The following is a 16,158-nucleotide window of genomic DNA, read 5'->3' on the forward strand; positions in this document are numbered from 1 at the left end:
TGCTGAACTCATTGAAAGGTGTGAACACTTGTTTGCATGGAAGACGAAAAAATTCTCCACCAAGACTGCCTAAGTGTTTGACTTAAAGGTGCACTGAAGAGGAATCTGAACTTGTCTTTTTGCCACGGGAACTCGATCTACACGTTCCGAGCATTCTTAGAAGCTTCGATTTACTGCCCTGTGTGGCCGATTTCCCCAATTAAATCGAATTAACGTCCGGCTCCCGCTTTTTTTTTAAAATTCTGCCTCGTACGGTGGGCGGAGTCGACCAATGCGTGGAGCGCCTTTCACCCAGTCCTGTGGCGGCTTGCCGCTCTGCCTTCGGCGGAGTAATACGTAGTAGTCCGTAGTAGCTAATAGTTCGCGCGTATTTTTATTTCTTCGGGCTTATTTTGCGGCTATATTATCTGCGAATGAAATTATTTATTCATGGAAACCTAAAAAACTAAATAAAGTGAAAGCAAAGCCTCCATGGGACTGGGTGAAAGGCGCTCCACGCGTTGGTCGACTCCGCCCACCGTACGGGGCAGAATTTAAAAAAAAAGGCGGGAGCCGGACGTTAATTCATTTTAATTGGAGAAATCGGCCTCACAGGGCAATAAGTCACTGTTTCTAAGAATGCTAGGAACGTGTAGATCGAGTTCCCGCGGCAAAAAGACATGTTCAGAATCCTCTTCAGTGCACCTTTAAGAGCGTTAGATACGGGAGCTTCAAGTGTTTGCATCGGTGTGCTCAGAAAACGTGGAGGAGACCAAATCCAAACAGGCGCGGATGTTTCCTTTCCGAAAACATCCCTTCTACGCCACAAGCAGCGCCATCTACCTCATCAATTTCACACTACTATTGCGATTTACAGCCACCTTCGCTATGTCCGGTATATTTTCTCGTTATGTCAGTTAATAAATTTTGTAAACATGTGCATCACAACACGACGAATAAATCATTTAACACCATCCGGAACCCGCTGCGACAAACGGTTTGGCCGATACGGCTGTAATAGCCGTCTGAAGGTACTTGGAATGCACGGTGTGGGGGAGAAAAGGTCGTTGTTGCGAATCCCACACATATTTTGGGTTTCATCTCGATTAGTAATTTTATCCTCAGGCACATGCCAAGTCATTTGACACCACTTAGAACATACTGCGTCAAACGGGTGGCCCCCAAATTTTATGCAAATGATGGTCTGGGGGGTCCCACTTCGATGGCCACTATACTGGCAAATATATAACGGATCGAAAGTACAGGTATCAACTGAGGCGCTACATGCCCACTGTTGCTATATGATATAGTGTGGTCAAGGGGTAACTGTTTGGTCAATTTGACCTTCATTGCAGACAGACGCGACCTTGACAAACGTAAGTAGTAAGAGCTCACGCTCTTAAAACACATTCAATATACTCTCTGCAAGTAGCTGCCGGTGAACATTGTTGTATGTGCACGTGCGCATGTAGTGTAGCATTCAAATTGTTTTATGTTCAGAAAGCAGTCGCTTGCAAATGGGGAGAGGATTAGGTCGGAGGAACACAAAAGCACTCTGGACGAAGTACTTTGCGGAGGAAGAGGTCTTGCGTGTTCTTCCCACCTGCTCCTGTCCTCGCTTGCAAGCAAGTGCTTTCTGAACGGAAGATGAAATACCAACAAGCCCAGCCCCACGTAGCTAAATTGCTACATGTGTTGTAATTGCTGCATGCATTCTGGGGAATCCTTTTCTGTGCTGCTGGCTCAGAAACCATGGATTCTTTGTAGTCGTTGTGCTTCTTTGCTGATCAGGCTTAAAACAGATTAAGCTGTGCGCTTATAGAAATTATAATTGGATTTTGATTGTGGCCTGAATATGTTGGCACTTGCTGTTTGTTTTTAGTAGGAGTCATCGTTCCGTTCTGGTAGCCCATCGTGGGCTGCCTAATTCTCGTATAGTCAGCTGCAAGTGTTTGAGTAGGCTACATCCTGCAGAAAGGCTGATTTTTTTCTCTCAAATGCTTGTGCTGAAGTATTGAATGCACAATGTCGCCCTCAAAGAACTGCAGGAGAGTTGCATGAGTTAGGGAGCAGACACGAATGAGCGATATCCGCGCCGAAGTCAAGGACGAAGTGGACGTGGTTAAGGCATGTGATGCGGAGAAGAGATAACTGGGACACTGGGGGCCAATTAAAGTTGGCCTGTATCGGTAGATTACCACGTTGAAGTGGACGTGGTTAAGGCATGTGATGCGAAGAAGAGATAACTGGGACACTGGGGGCCATTTCAAGTTGGCCTGTATCGGTAGATTACCACGTTGTAAATGATTTTCAGTGAAGACGTAGATTTTATGACCTAGAAAAGGTGAAAAATGAAATGCAGGTGTTGCCATCCCTGGACGATTTAGCAAGCTAACTGCACTCGACACAGCTTTTTGGGCGTGGATCCCAGAGAGCAGGCTTCACTGCCATTGGCTTAAAAACATTGGTCGTGGAGTGGTTTCTGGTACAGATGTCACGAGTGTGAGTCGCATGGCGGGGAAATCTTTCAATTAGATTTTCTGAGCAATGAATGAGTCCTTTGATTGAAGACAAACGTCGGCAAGCACGAATGAGCCATAGAATCTGTTGTTACCAAGAACAGAAAATGAATGGAGCATTTTTTTGTGGTTCCTTAAGGTAGTGTCGTGTGTTCACGAAGAAGCAGTGCGTAGTTGTGTGCAGCAGGGATTCAGTTATGGCACCGAGACAAAGGAAATCGATGGGGATAGGGTGGCTGCAGCTGCAGGCATGCTCGAATAGTGGTTTCTTGGCGGTCAAGAACTTTGCCCATAGTTGTAGCAGCCAGGGTAACAGTGACAACCTGGACCTTGCAGCCGATGCAATATCAGTTCGTAGCATTGTGTCAGGGCTGTGGAACAAATGGATGTTTTTTTTTGCTAGAATTTTGTGTTTCGTAAAATTTTCCAGCTAGCTTTTCTTGCAAACAAAAAAAGTTGCATTTAACTTTTACTTTTTTTGTATTGCAGCCAAGCTGAAAAGGATTAAGATTGAGCCGGATTATGACGACGACTCGTTCAACCAGGTGAGTGTTGGGCCATCGCATTTGGTCGTTGCGGTGGTTCCGGTCGCTTGCTGTGCCATGAAGCAGTCTGTAGGGTTCAGCTTAAGTTAAAGGGGCCCAGAAACACAATCTTAGTTAACTGTTTTGCCTGTTGATTGCATACAGTGAGTTATAATGGTGCTATTAGCGTCGGTAATACCGCATACATTCCGTTTTTTAATATCTTAATGTCCTCCCAAAAACAACTTCATGGCTCTGATGGTGTCGCCACACAGTGGCGGGTTTTTAGCAGCGGATATGACATCACCTGGCGCAAGCTTGATGACCGGACAAACAGTAAATATACTGCAAATTGTGTGAATAAATAGAGACACATTTTGTCACCTGTCTGCATTTTATATTAGATCAACAAAAACAACTTGCTTGTCTTAGATAAAAGCCCTGCAAAGCAATTGAAATAAAAATACACCACCAGGGTACTCTGGCGTGGAAACAACGCTGCCAGTCTCAGCAAGAACGAGTTACAGAGAGCAGGCAACCATGGAGTACAGACTTCCGCGCCGTGCTCTGGCTGGCTGTTTTGATTGGTTGCGCCAGGTGCCGTCATTGGGAGAGCGAAATAGGAGTGGGAAGCCCCGCCAAAATCGAGTTGAGGGCAGCGTTTTGTTTGCTTGTATTTTGAAATTTCTTCACTGACTAACTCCCGTTCCTGTGCATCGATTCCTGTAATTCTTTTTAAGTCAGCATCTGTGTGACATAAAGAACCCACCTGAAGTATAGCCGGTATTCCCCCAGGCAGTGTTTCGCAGCCCCTTTAAGAACAACGCAGCAAGCTATGGAAAGAAAACTGATAGGTGTAACGTTGAGAGACCAGAAGCAGGCATAGTGGGTGAGGAAACAAACGCAGGTTAATGACGTCGTAGTCGAAAGCAAGATGAAGAAATGGGCTTGGGCAGGGCATGTAATGCTAAAGGAATGTAACCGCTGGTCCTTAAAGGTGCTCTGAAGAGGATTCTGAACTTGTCTTTTTGCCGTGGGAACTCTATCTGCACGTTCCTAGCATTCTTAGAAACTGCGACTTATTGCCCTGTGTGGCCATTTCCCTAATTAAATCGAATTAACGTCCGGCTCCCGCCTTTATTTTTTGGATTCTCCCCGTACGGTGGGCGGAGTCAACCAACGCGTGAAGTGCCTTTCAGCCAGCTCCGTGGAGGCTTTGCATTCGCTTTATTTTGTTTTTTAGGTTTCCATGAATAAATATTTTCATTTGGAGATAATATAGCCGCAAAATAAGCTCGCAGAAATAAAAATACGCGTGGACTATTTGCTACTACGCACTACTACGTATTACTCCGCCGATGGCAGCCGCCACGGGACTGGGTGAAAGGCACTCACTCCACGCATTGGTCGACTCCGCCCACCGTACAGGGGAGAATTAAAAAAAAAAGGCAGGAGCCGGACGTTAATTCGATTTAATTAGGGAAATCGGCCACGCAGGGCAATCAATCGAAGTTTCTAAGAAAGCTTGGAACGTGTAGATCGAGTTCCCGCGGCAAAAAGACAAGTTCAGATTCCTCTTCACTGCATTTTTAAGGGTAACGGAGTGGATTCCAAGAGACTGCAAGCGTAGTAGGGGGCGGCAGAAAGTTAGGTGGGCAGATGAGATTAAAAGTTTGCGGGGGTACGGTGGCTACAGCCAGCAAAGGACAGGGTTAATTGGAGAGACAGGGGAGAGTCCTTTGCCCTGCAGTGGGTGTAGGCGGGCTGATGATGGTGATAATGTAGGTAAGGTGCCTCTCAGCCTTTCTCTGAAAGCTTTCTCTCTTCTGCCTGCTAGCCACAGGTGCAGTGTTATGATGGTGTCACCCTCACATTGTTGCAGATTAAGTGCTTTGGCTGCAGCAAACCCGCTGCAGTGGCTCGGTGGCTCGATGGCGTTCAGCTGCTGAGTGCGAGGCTGTAGGACCAAATCTGGCTACGGTGGCCACATTTCGATGTAGGCAAAGCTCTTAAAATGCCCATATGCTATGTGATGTCAGTGCACAGTAAAGAACCATGGATGGGGATCGTCAAAATCAGTTCAGGTCTCTGCATTATGGATGGTGCCACGCATTCGGGTGCCTACTATCAGTGTGACAAGTACTGTGCTTTTCCTTTGCACATAAAACGTTCACATTTGCGTTTTATGTTGTGGCATCACCACACGTGTAGTGCCCACCAAGAGCTCGCTCTAATCCTTTCGTTTCTTGTCATGGCAGGACAACTCTGAGGGTGAAGGTGGCAGCTTCGACGACTCTCGGCGGAGCCCGGACAGCATGTGTGGGGACGGACCGTCAGGACCGAACAGTGTGGCCGGTAGTGGGAGCTCACGGGCCCATGGTGGAGGCCGCAAGAAGAGTGCAGCCGCCCACGAGGCGTCCATGAACCTCAAACGACGGCGGCTCTGGGTTGCTCTCGCCAAGAAGGAGATCGCCAGGGTGAGTTGGGGGTCAGTCATGTTGGAATGCTAAAGGCAGACTGAAGAGCAATCGGTGCTGTGGCTCAGTGGTTAGGGCACTGGGCTACTGAGCTGGAGTACCCGGGTTCGATCCTGGCTGCGGTGACCACATTTCGATGAAGGCGAAATGGCCGCCCATGCAAGTTAACGATCACAGGTGGTGGAAATTGTTGGAGCTCTCCAGTACGACACTTTTTTCTTCCTTTCTTCTCTCACTACCTCCTTTATCCCTTCTCTAACAGGGCAGTTCAGGTGTCCACCGAGATGTGAGACAGATACTGTGCCATTTCCTTTCCTCAAAAACCAAAACCAAAAAACAAAACTGACCAACCAAAGAGGGTTTCATGCATTGTTTATGTACTTCAGGAAGCAATAGTTAGCAATTTCTGGATCCAGGCTTTCAAATAAGGGTCTGCGAAGCCTTCGGTCATGGTCGGTGTCAGATGACAAATGTTTTAGAGACACGGAAAGCACAAGCAGAAAAACACAGAAAATAAGGAGAACAAATCTACTTTTGTATTCTTTAGTAGTTCTTTTCATGATTCATTCTTTTGGCCTTCCACTGCTGTTAGTTGCAGTTGCGACTTGTGGCACTATGACTTACAGCAAAACATTTTCACTACCACGACTAAGTCTAAGGATTCGCTGGCTCCGATATCAAAGGGAGCACTTACCAATGGCACTAACAAACGAACAGCTAAAAGAATTGCCATGAAATGCAATCCAGTAGTAAAAAGACGAGTTCAGAATCCTCTTTAGTGCACCTTTAAAGGTCTTTTTGCGCCCGCTCTTTTTGTCATGCTTCACAGTCACAAAAAAGCCAGTGCCTGTGCTGGCTTGAAAGCAGACAACTTATCCTGTCTTTCTCTTGCAGGGCCAGAAGCAGAAGGTGAATGCCCACAAGGAGATGCTGACGAATGCCAAGAAGGTTGGTGTGCCTTTTGTCCCATGTAGGATGTCCAGTGGCCCTGGAAGCTGGGAGTTGTTCAGAAGGGCATCAAGATGTTTTAACATGCTAGTTGGTTATGAAGCATCATGAAGTGAACAGCGCAATCTGAGACACACATACAGTGATAGGAAGAATGAGTTGATAGTGCTGTGTTTGTTCTCATTCTTTGTCTCTCTCTGTGTGTGTCATGTCAGATTGCTCTGTTCACTTCATGATGTTAGAAGGTTAGAAGTGTGGTCTTTTGAAATGCCAAGGGTACCCACCTATGGGGCGAAAACAAAAAGGGTTCTTAAGGACCGCAGCGAGCTATGGAAAGAAAAATGATAGATATAAAACAAAAATGATAGCTGTAAAATGATGGAGATTGGAAGCTTGCGGAGTGGGTGAGGGAACAAACGCGGGTTAATGACATCCTAGTTGAAATCAAGAGGAAGAAGTGGGCTTGGGCAGGGCATGCAATGCGAAGGCACGATAACTGACAGTTCTTAAGGGTAACGGAGTGGATTCCAAGAGACTGCAAGCATAGCAGGGGGCGGCAGGAAGTTAGGTGGGTGGATGAGATTAAGAAGTTTGCGGGGATATGGTGGCCGCAACTGGCAAGGGACAGGGTTAATTGGAGAGACATGGGAGAGGCCTTTGCCCTGCAATGGGCGTAGTCAGGCTGCTGCTGATGGTGATGAAGGCAGTGCCCATGCTGATCAGTTCACCCGTGATGTCATAAAATGCGTCCTCGTCTGTTCACAGCTGGCGGTGGCGTGCCAGCGAGAGGTCCGTCGCTCAACGCTGGGCCAGCAGAAGACCGGCCGGGATGTGGCGGGGGGCCGGGGCCGGCGGCTGGCCCGGGAGATGGCGCTCTACTGGAAGCGCTACGAGAAGGTGGAGAAGGAGCATCGGCGGAGGGCCGAGCGGGAGGCCCAGGAGCAGCTGCGCATGGACATTGAGCTCCGTGAGGCCAAGCGGCAGCAGCGCAAGCTCAACTTCCTCATCACACAGGTGGGCGAGCGGAATTGGTAGGTGGCACAGTCAAAGGGGATTTTGCGCTCACCTTTTTACTGCGGGAATTCGGTCTACTTGCTCCAAGCATTCTGAGAAACTTCGGATTAGTGCTCTGTGCGGCTGATTTTCTTATTAAACCTGGTTAAAAGTCCTGTCTCCCACCTTTTTTTTTTGAACTCTCCTTTGAAAAGAGGAGTCGGCTAACGCGTGGAGTGCCTTTCACCCAGTTGCATGGTGGCTTGCAGTCTGCCATTGGCGGAGCGACATATAGTAATACGTGGAGTGATCTGTGAAAGCAAAGAGTACACATGTATTTTAATTTCCGTAGGCCTAATTTGCAGCTATGTTGTCTGCGGCTGAAACTATTTAGTTGCGGAAATGTGACAAACAAAAACGAAAGCAAGGCCACTATGCGACTTGCTGGAAGGCTCTACATGCGTTGCTTGACTACTACTCTAAGAGGTCAGTTAAGAAAAAGGGTGGGAGCCAAGACGTTTAATCTGATCAATAGGGAAGTTGGCCACGCAGAACAATTATTTAAAGTTTCTCAGTTTGAAGTTTCTCAGAATGCTTGGAGCAAGTAGACCGTTCCTGCAGTAAAAAGGCGAGCTCAGAATCTTCTTTAGTGTGCCTTTAAGCATTAGTCCAGGTGGGTAATCTTTGAGGACGTTAAGACGGAACCTATTGAGGTAAATTGGCTGCAGCTGCTACAAGACGGGAGAGAGGCCTTCATTGTGCACTGACTCGAGGGGTGGAATTTTAGGAGGTCTCTAGAGGATGGGAAGAGGCAGGAGTGAAGGCTCTATTGGTTTGATCATGTGGTGATGACGAAAGGAGGGTTTTGGAGAAAGGTAGGGAAAAGGGCACGGGGGCATCCAAGGAGGGTAGATATTCTGCACAAGAAGCTACCCATGGCGACAGCCCAGGACAGGAAAGGGTAGAGGAGACCCATTTGAAATAGTCACCCCACGTGAAGAAGTGGGATAAATTCATAATGAGACAGGAATGTACAGTCTTTGTCAAAAGTTTAGAGCCCAGGGGGTTTGCTTCTAAGCCTCGCAGTGGGACTCCTGAAGCATCTGTGGCAGCCCTACCCATTGGAGGAGGCAGGACCAGAAATCTTTTTACCTTCAGGAAATTTGGAGCGCTGGAGATGCATTACGGACCACACAGTGTGGCTCAGAAGCAAACCCCCTGGGCTCCAAACTTTTGACAAAGGCTGTACCTTTGTGGTACATCACTCCACTGCATAGTTTCATTGTCGAAGCCATCTTAGTGTCATTGCTTCAAGTGCAGAAGGTTGGTGATTAAGCGCAATTTAAACAACCGAGACCAGAGAGCATGCAGCCGAGGCTTTCAACTTACAGCTACCCCTTTTTATTGCATGAACAGGCTACATAAAAACAAAGACAGTGCAAAGAATATTTTCAGAAGCATAAGCAGGACTGAGACTAAGGAAGAGGGCATATATATAACCTGCCACCTGACGAAGACGCATGTTGGTGTCCCACCCATGCTTTAATTGGACTACGAAATTCTCCCTTCTATGTGTGGTTTTGTTGCAGTGTCTGGTGGTTTAAGCAGCCTGTTGACGCAGTAGGAAGCTTAGTTGTAAGTCAGTGCCCATCATTAGGTTGATCTGCACTCACTGCTTCATTTGGCGATGAACGAACTGCTTTCAGAAGACTGTGTGAATGACTCCAGGTGATGGTGACCATTGCAAGTGGGCCAAAATATCAAACATGTTAGTTGTATGAGATATGTCCCCTCTACACTACCAGCCCTATGTAAACCTTTGATATATGTGCAGTCAACTGCTTCAAATGGTTGCAGGCTAAATTTGAGGTAGAGATGCCTTGACTTCTCAGAGGTGTCTTGATTTCCGAGATTGCACTGCAGTGACAGTGTTTAAAGGGACTATGCGATGAATTAAAAGTCACTTGTAAATGCTTTCAATACTTAGAAATGATGCTAAGAAGCATTCACACCAAGTATGAATCTTCAGGGCTGAGCCGGCAATTTATTGTGAACTTTTAAAAACCGCGTTTTTCAAAATTTGCGGGTCGATTGGTGTCTTCATAGAGACCAACTTTGAAACCAAAATAGGAAAATAGACATCACTAGTCTCGTGACGTCGGCAGGCCACCACACGTTGTCATTCGCTGGAGCCGCGGCAGCCACGACGTCACGGACACGCTTCCGGCAGCCGTGAAAATCGTCTGCTCGAGCCGCCGCGCGACCCCCTCAAGCAAGCGCGAGCCAGGGCGTTGCCTTCACGCACATGTTTTAAATTTACCTCTGCCGCCTCCTTCTGTCGGGAGTTCGGGAGTCACTCGTAATGCCTTTGTCGCAGTGACACGCAAAGAAATCCGACGTGCGCCGCAATCCAGGAATGCAAAGAGAGACCGGAGAGACGCTGCTGCTGGGGTGCTGGATGCGGCAACCGGAAGTCGCAAACCGAACGTCAGCCAATGACGTATTCATGGGCGGGAGAGGAGGAGCGTGATTTTTAATCGTCTATAACTTCATTGTTATTGATGCTAGCTCAAAAATTCTTGCGCTGGGGTGACGAGTGATGGAATGCCTATCTCTCACCTGCTTTACGTAATCGCAATTAACTTACTGCATAGTCCCTTTAATCTAATGCAGTTACTGCATGAATAATACAATGCCTCCAAACATTACCTGGTAGCTTTTTCATGCTCTGGCATTACAGAATGAAAAGAGGAGGAAAAATTGGGCATTTTTCTCACCTGAACCAGGAAAGGACATGAAAAACAAGAATGCTGCAATTTAAATTTTGACAGAGTTGGGATTTTTGGTTTTCTTCTTGCCAGAATTTATTCCAGACTTCGCATCTAATGTGCACAATCTGCCGTGTTGCTGTTTTTTTTTTCCCCCTTCCCTCAGACGGAGTTGTATGCGCACTTTATGAGCCGCAAGATGGCGGGTGGTGGTCCAGACCTCCGCCAAGAAGAGATCCTGCAGAACCTGGATGAGTCGGCATCATGTTCGCGCTCCAGCTCACTTCTCGACGCGGAGGATGATGACTACGGTAAGTTTGGAATCCACTGCGCATGTCTTCGTGGTGCATGGTGTTGATTAGAGCTAACTGGACTGCTTCATACTGGCTTTCCTGTTTGGTTTTTACCCCAGTGGCTTTCCAGGCCAGACTCTGTTATAATGAAATTTATGAAGGGTGCAAAGAACTTCGTTGTTGTGACAGCAATTTTGTCATCGTAAAACGTGTTCAGATATGACATCGTTGTACAGTAGACTCTCGTTAAGACAAACTCGATTAAGATGAATTCTCAAATAAGATGAGCAATGCAAGACTATGTGGTTGGTTTCCCATAGGGGGCTAAGACGGAACTTCCGCAGTGACCATGAATCATGGCAACCCCGTGCAACGGCACTCATGGGGCTTCCTCACGGCTTGCCAAGGAAACAAGAAAAAAAATTTATAAAATACTGTTGTGCATTCTGTGCAAGACTGCTCTCCAGTACATGTCTCTTATAAAGGGGTTTACTATAGTTGAACTCAAAGGGGAGCACTGAAGATTTGTTCAAAATTGATGAGATTCCACCGCCGTCAGATTACGGTGGAATCTCGGTAATTCGAACCCATTTATTCCGAACAGGCGGTTTATTTGTATTGACACTCTGTCCTCATCACCATCAAGTGAATTGAAATGCCTGCCAGTAATTCCTACGCATGCCCCGAGGAAATTTCCTGTTTCTTCTGAGTTCGAATTGTCAAGAGCCGGCGATGCTGGTTTCCTTTTATATTGCTATCTCTATTACTGCTGGTTCTTCCCAAACTTCCATCCTCTGTTTACACCAGCAGACTGAAGCAGCAATGGAATTCCCCTGCCTGCATTCTTGTGCTTTGCAGACAAGGAGGTTGTGAAGGCCCAGGCCCTGAGGAACGCCGAGGAAGCCTACAGGCAACACCAAGCCAAGGTGAGCCAATCCAGCAGTCAGAAATCACAGTGGAGTCGCATGTGGTAGGGACTTTGGTCTTTTGAGTTCTCTGTGCCCGAAAAAGCATTGGGAAAGTGGTGATCTGTGTTTCTTGACCTCGATAAATGTAATGATTAACAAATGACAACATTGAAGGAGCATAGACGTCTAACTTTTGCGTGCAAGTTTTCTTCTTTGTAATGATGCGTAAGGCATTGTTATACATGGATTACCGCTTGGTATTCTCCTATGGGTGCTAAGTAATTTATGATTCAATTTATTTCTCGTTTTGGTTTCAACAGCCGAACGATGAGTGTGACGTCAGAGCTTGGTTGTCGGTCACATGAGGCATGAAAAAACTGTAGTACAAGTGCTGCTTCTACATTCATTGTCATTCCAGCTCTTGAGAAAGGCTGGCTTCAGCCCTGCAGTGAATTGAACCGATGAAGCAGCGATTATATCGTAGTTTTTCCGCACTTTGACGTCACAGCCATCTTTCGGTCGTTGAAACCGAAACAGCATGACAGTAAAAGTGTATTTATTTAGTGGTCATATAGGCAAATACCGCATCGTGATTCATGCATAATAGTGTCTTCCGTGCCATTGTAGAGAAAAAAAGCGTGCCACAGAAATAAGGTATCCATCCTACTGTAAAATTTTGAGGCTGGCATGGTTTCTTCACAATCCATGGCTATCACTGGCTGTAGTTTGTAATGCTTATTGTTTTGTGGGTTAACATTTGTAAATGTAAGTTGACAAACCTTTTTAATTCAACATTTTTAACTTGTAACGCTTTCACCTTTTCTTCACTTTCGTCACCAAATCAACTTTAGTTTAGACTACTGCTGATTTGTGGAAGCTTGGACCCACGAGAGCATGGAATCAATTTTCGGGATAGAGTGTTGCCAGGTTAATGTGAAATCGGTATTATAGGTGGCTTTGGCAAGTATTTTGGGAGCTGAGAGATGATTCGGTATACCGTTAATCTTGGGAAGAAGACCTATCATCATGAAGTGTACAGCTAAACAACTCTTGCTGAAAAATGCCTGACCTGCACTCCATTGCAGACCGAAGGGTTTGATGCCGAGGTGAAGATCCTGAAGAGCCCGAAAAAGGGGGCGGCACCACAGAATGACCGTGAGTTCTCCGTGCCACTTCCCGTGGCTCTCGTTTTTAATCCAGCAGCTGAAACTTTTTTTTTTGAAAGTTGAATGAAAGAATATATAGGTTTCTCTCGTGCTTTAACCATTTGCTCTTCACAAAAAATGGCCGCCACCATCTGGAAGACGTTTAAGTGACGAGCGTGAGCTTTTTGATTTGCTGTGAGATCTGCTGTTTTCTAGTTGCTGCCACAGATGGCGCTGTGATCTCAGTGTGGTAGCAGACCCCACGAAATCTCGAAATGTGATGAGTAGTTGCTGCCACAATTGGGGCTGTGATATTAGGGTGGTAGCAGACCCTGTGAAATGAGTAAGAGCTAATGCTCTTAAAAGGAAAGGAGCCGTTGTGCTGTCTTGCTGATGAAGGCTGGATTTTTTTTTGTTTCAGTGAATGAGGACTTCAGGGTGACGGCTGACCCTAGCCTGGCCACAGAGGACCTCTCCCAACCGCAGATGTTTGTGGGAAAGCTGAAGACGTACCAGCTCAAGGTATGTATGTTTTGAAAAACATTAGTTTTGCAACCTTCTGGAAAATTGAGCAGATCAGCACTGGCTAATCTAGTAAGCACAGCAAAGGCGCAGCTACTGTTGAGTTAATTTTTATTGAGACTCAACTATGTGTGCATCGCTAACGAAGATGAAAATATGTGTGGACGCACTTGAGTGAAACGCACATTTTCATGGCAGAGCCTATATTTGGGAATTGCACACAGTAGGTTCCTGTTTATTTAAACTGTTGCTTTATTCTCACCATTGCTATGTGTATTTAAAAAAAAAAGGCTTCTAATAATTCAACCACTGCATAATTTGAACTAGTTTTTCGTGTTTGTAAAAATACCATCTCACCCACTTAAAAAACATGATTGGTTAGGAATAGTACATGTTAGCTCAGATGTTAGCTTGGCACATTTTTTGTGCTAAAAAAAGCTGCGGTGAAAACCAATTTAGTAAGCATACTACTTTTAAGGCGAAAGCCTTTAATGGCTCATACTCGCTGCCATGACTCTGTCTGTCTGTCGGTTACATCTGAAGTGAAAGTCATAACTAGTCATGACTAACTAGTCTTTAATCAGTCAGCTAATTAGTCATTGCTAACTAGTCATTAACCAGTCATCAAATAATTAGCCATGACTAGTTAGTCATTAACCAATCATGACTAGTTAGTTATGACTAGTTATTCATGGGTCATGACTAATTAGTCGCGTGGAAAGGCTTTCGCCTCGTGCACTTCAGACCGTCAAAGTGTCCCCTGGATTTTTTCCGAACTTTGTTGTTTTATCCTGCTGATATTGGTATTTTTGCTTGTTTCAGGGCATGAACTGGTTGTACAGCTTGTACGACAAGGGCATCAACGGGATCCTCGCCGATGAGATGGGCCTGGGCAAGACCGTCCAAACCATCGCCTTCCTGGCTGCGTTGGCTGAGGTATGAGTCATGCCTGAGTCCCGCTGCAATATTTCTGCGGGTGGAGGTGTGACTGTGTTCACCTCGACTATATGCTTGCAGGTTCAGAACATCTGGGGCCCTTTCCTGGTCATTGCCCCGGCATCCACATTGCACAACTGGCAACAGGAGCTCACCAAGTTTGTCCCGAAATTCAGGGTGGGCGAACATTCCTTGTTGAAACCAATGCAAATTTTGGTAGAGAGGGGAAATGATGAGGGGCTCATTTGTTCTTTTTTTACCCCCCCCCCCCCCCCCCCCCCCCCCCCCTCTCATTGAAAGGTGGTCCCTTACTGGGGCAACACGAGCGACCGCAAGGTTCTGCGGCAGTTCTGGAACGGCCAGCACCTCGGAGGGGAGCGGGCCTCCTTCCACGTGGTGGTCACCTCGTACCAGCTGGTGGTGCAGGACGTCAAGTACTTCCAGCGCATCCACTGGCAGTACATGGTGCTCGACGAGGCACAGGCCATCAAGAGCACCTCCAGGTACCACGAAAAAAAAGCCCTCCATGGGAGGTTGTGCATCGCACAGTCTAGGCTGGGAGTTTCCGAGCACTCTTTGGCCTGTCTGGAAACTGCAGTCGAGCCTCATTATCACGAACGTGTTCAAGAATCGTGAAATAGTTTGATATAGCTGAAATTCATAATGTACAATTTCATCAGAAACACGCGCAAGGGAAGCTCAATTTATTCAGTGACCGAAGTGGTGGCCTAGTTGTTTGAGCATTCGCCTTGTATACGGGAGGTGTGGCATTCGATCCCCAGTGTCGCTTTCTCCCGGCCTCGTACTTGGCTTCTCTGGGGTGAAGTGCTTGGGAATTGGACCTCTGAGCCTTCTTATGTAGACAGAAATACTTCGGCCAAAGCTGTCCTTTGCGCCATAAGCATGAATCATCATCATCATCATCCATTTAGTCAGTGAAGGGACAGCAACGCATGCTACCCTTACTAGAGACCATAGAGAGACCTTTTCTGAATTTGCAGCGCTGTTTTGATGGATGGGTCGTTACGCTGCTAGTACTAGTTTCCCCGAGCTGCATTTCCAAATAGTAAAACATGTGGCGGGGCTAGTTGGTGATGCGTTTTCTTTTCTTGAAATTTAAACAGCGCTGACTTTTCAGACGAATACTCAGATAGACATGACAGGACAGGCGCTGACAGGTGTCGGCTGCGATGGCACTCACAATCTTCAAAGGGTCAGGCTTAACAGAAGAAACACAAAAGAAAGGGCCCACAGTAGAAGAAAGTTCACTTAGTAAAATACGTTGCGGGGCTAGTTGGTGATGCGTTTTCTTTTCTCATGTCATGTCTATCTGAGTATTCGTCTGAAAAGTTAGCGCTGTTTAAATTTCAAGAAAAGAAAATGCATTTCCAATGTCTGTGAGAAGGTGACCTCTTTCTTCTGTGTGCACAGCGTCCGGTGGAAGATCCTGCTCTCGTTTCACTGTCGCAACCGGCTCCTCCTGACGGGCACCCCCATCCAGAACACCATGGCTGAGGTAGGCAGCTTTGGTGGGCTGGGCTTGGTGTTGTTCCCTGGCCAAGTTCATTTCATGACCATAGTTATGTTGCGGTTCAATGGAGGTGAAATGCCAAAGTAAAGAACCCCATGTGGTCAAAATTAAGCCAGTGCCCTCCAGTACTATTGTCACGACCAGAGGGGCCGTGGAGATAGGCGTCAGGAAGAGCCCAAGACTGGGAGCCTTCTTTTAATTATAGAGCTAGCTTCCACGACACCAAACAGAACAAGCACGCCGCGAGAGTCCACCGCCGCTTCGTCGTCGTCTTCGACTCAGCGCGGAGGCCGCGCGGCACGTTAGGCGCGTGGCACTATATACCTCGTAGCCCATTGTGTTGCTTTGGCTCATAGAAATCTATCCATTGGTACTCGCAATTCGATTTCCTTGCCTGTCCTTTTTGGTTTTGTGGTGCTTGTACATAGTCGATCACACTTGTCTAGAGTGCTCGGACGGTGTGCTGCGGAGCAAATGGACTGAAATCTTTTCGCAGCTGCTTTGCTAGTAGTAAGGCGCTGGTGCCTGTGCGTTCACGCCTCTATTCAGCTGCTCTCCAGAGCAAGCATTACCAATGAAAGTCAATAGCTGCTTCATAATTTCTCTGATTTCCCC

The 16,158-nt window shown here is 46.8% G+C and overlaps 1 protein-coding gene across 2 annotated transcripts in view; it reads left to right on the forward strand.

Moving 5' to 3' along the window:
• Ino80 (chromatin-remodeling ATPase INO80) overlaps positions 1-16,158 on the forward strand; it is a 71,936-nt gene that overhangs the window by 7,733 nt on the left and 48,045 nt on the right. For both annotated transcript variants that reach the window (XM_089561417.1, XM_089561416.1), the window contains exons 4-15: positions 2,988-3,043; positions 5,281-5,499; positions 6,394-6,447; positions 7,213-7,461; positions 10,375-10,519; positions 11,360-11,427; positions 12,495-12,564; positions 12,976-13,076; positions 13,899-14,012; positions 14,094-14,189; positions 14,313-14,515; positions 15,444-15,528. In XM_089561417.1, the coding sequence (XP_089417543.1) occupies positions 2,988-3,043; positions 5,281-5,499; positions 6,394-6,447; positions 7,213-7,461; positions 10,375-10,519; positions 11,360-11,427; positions 12,495-12,564; positions 12,976-13,076; positions 13,899-14,012; positions 14,094-14,189; positions 14,313-14,515; positions 15,444-15,528 (1,460 nt within the window). The remainder of the gene's footprint in view (positions 1-2,987; positions 3,044-5,280; positions 5,500-6,393; positions 6,448-7,212; positions 7,462-10,374; positions 10,520-11,359; positions 11,428-12,494; positions 12,565-12,975; positions 13,077-13,898; positions 14,013-14,093; positions 14,190-14,312; positions 14,516-15,443; positions 15,529-16,158) is intronic.

Source organism: Amblyomma mixtum, chromosome 9 (genome assembly GCF_055824585.1).
Source record: "Amblyomma mixtum isolate Tamu chromosome 9, ASM5582458v1, whole genome shotgun sequence".
In the NCBI taxonomy this organism is placed as follows: Eukaryota; Metazoa; Arthropoda; class Arachnida; order Ixodida; family Ixodidae; genus Amblyomma; species Amblyomma mixtum.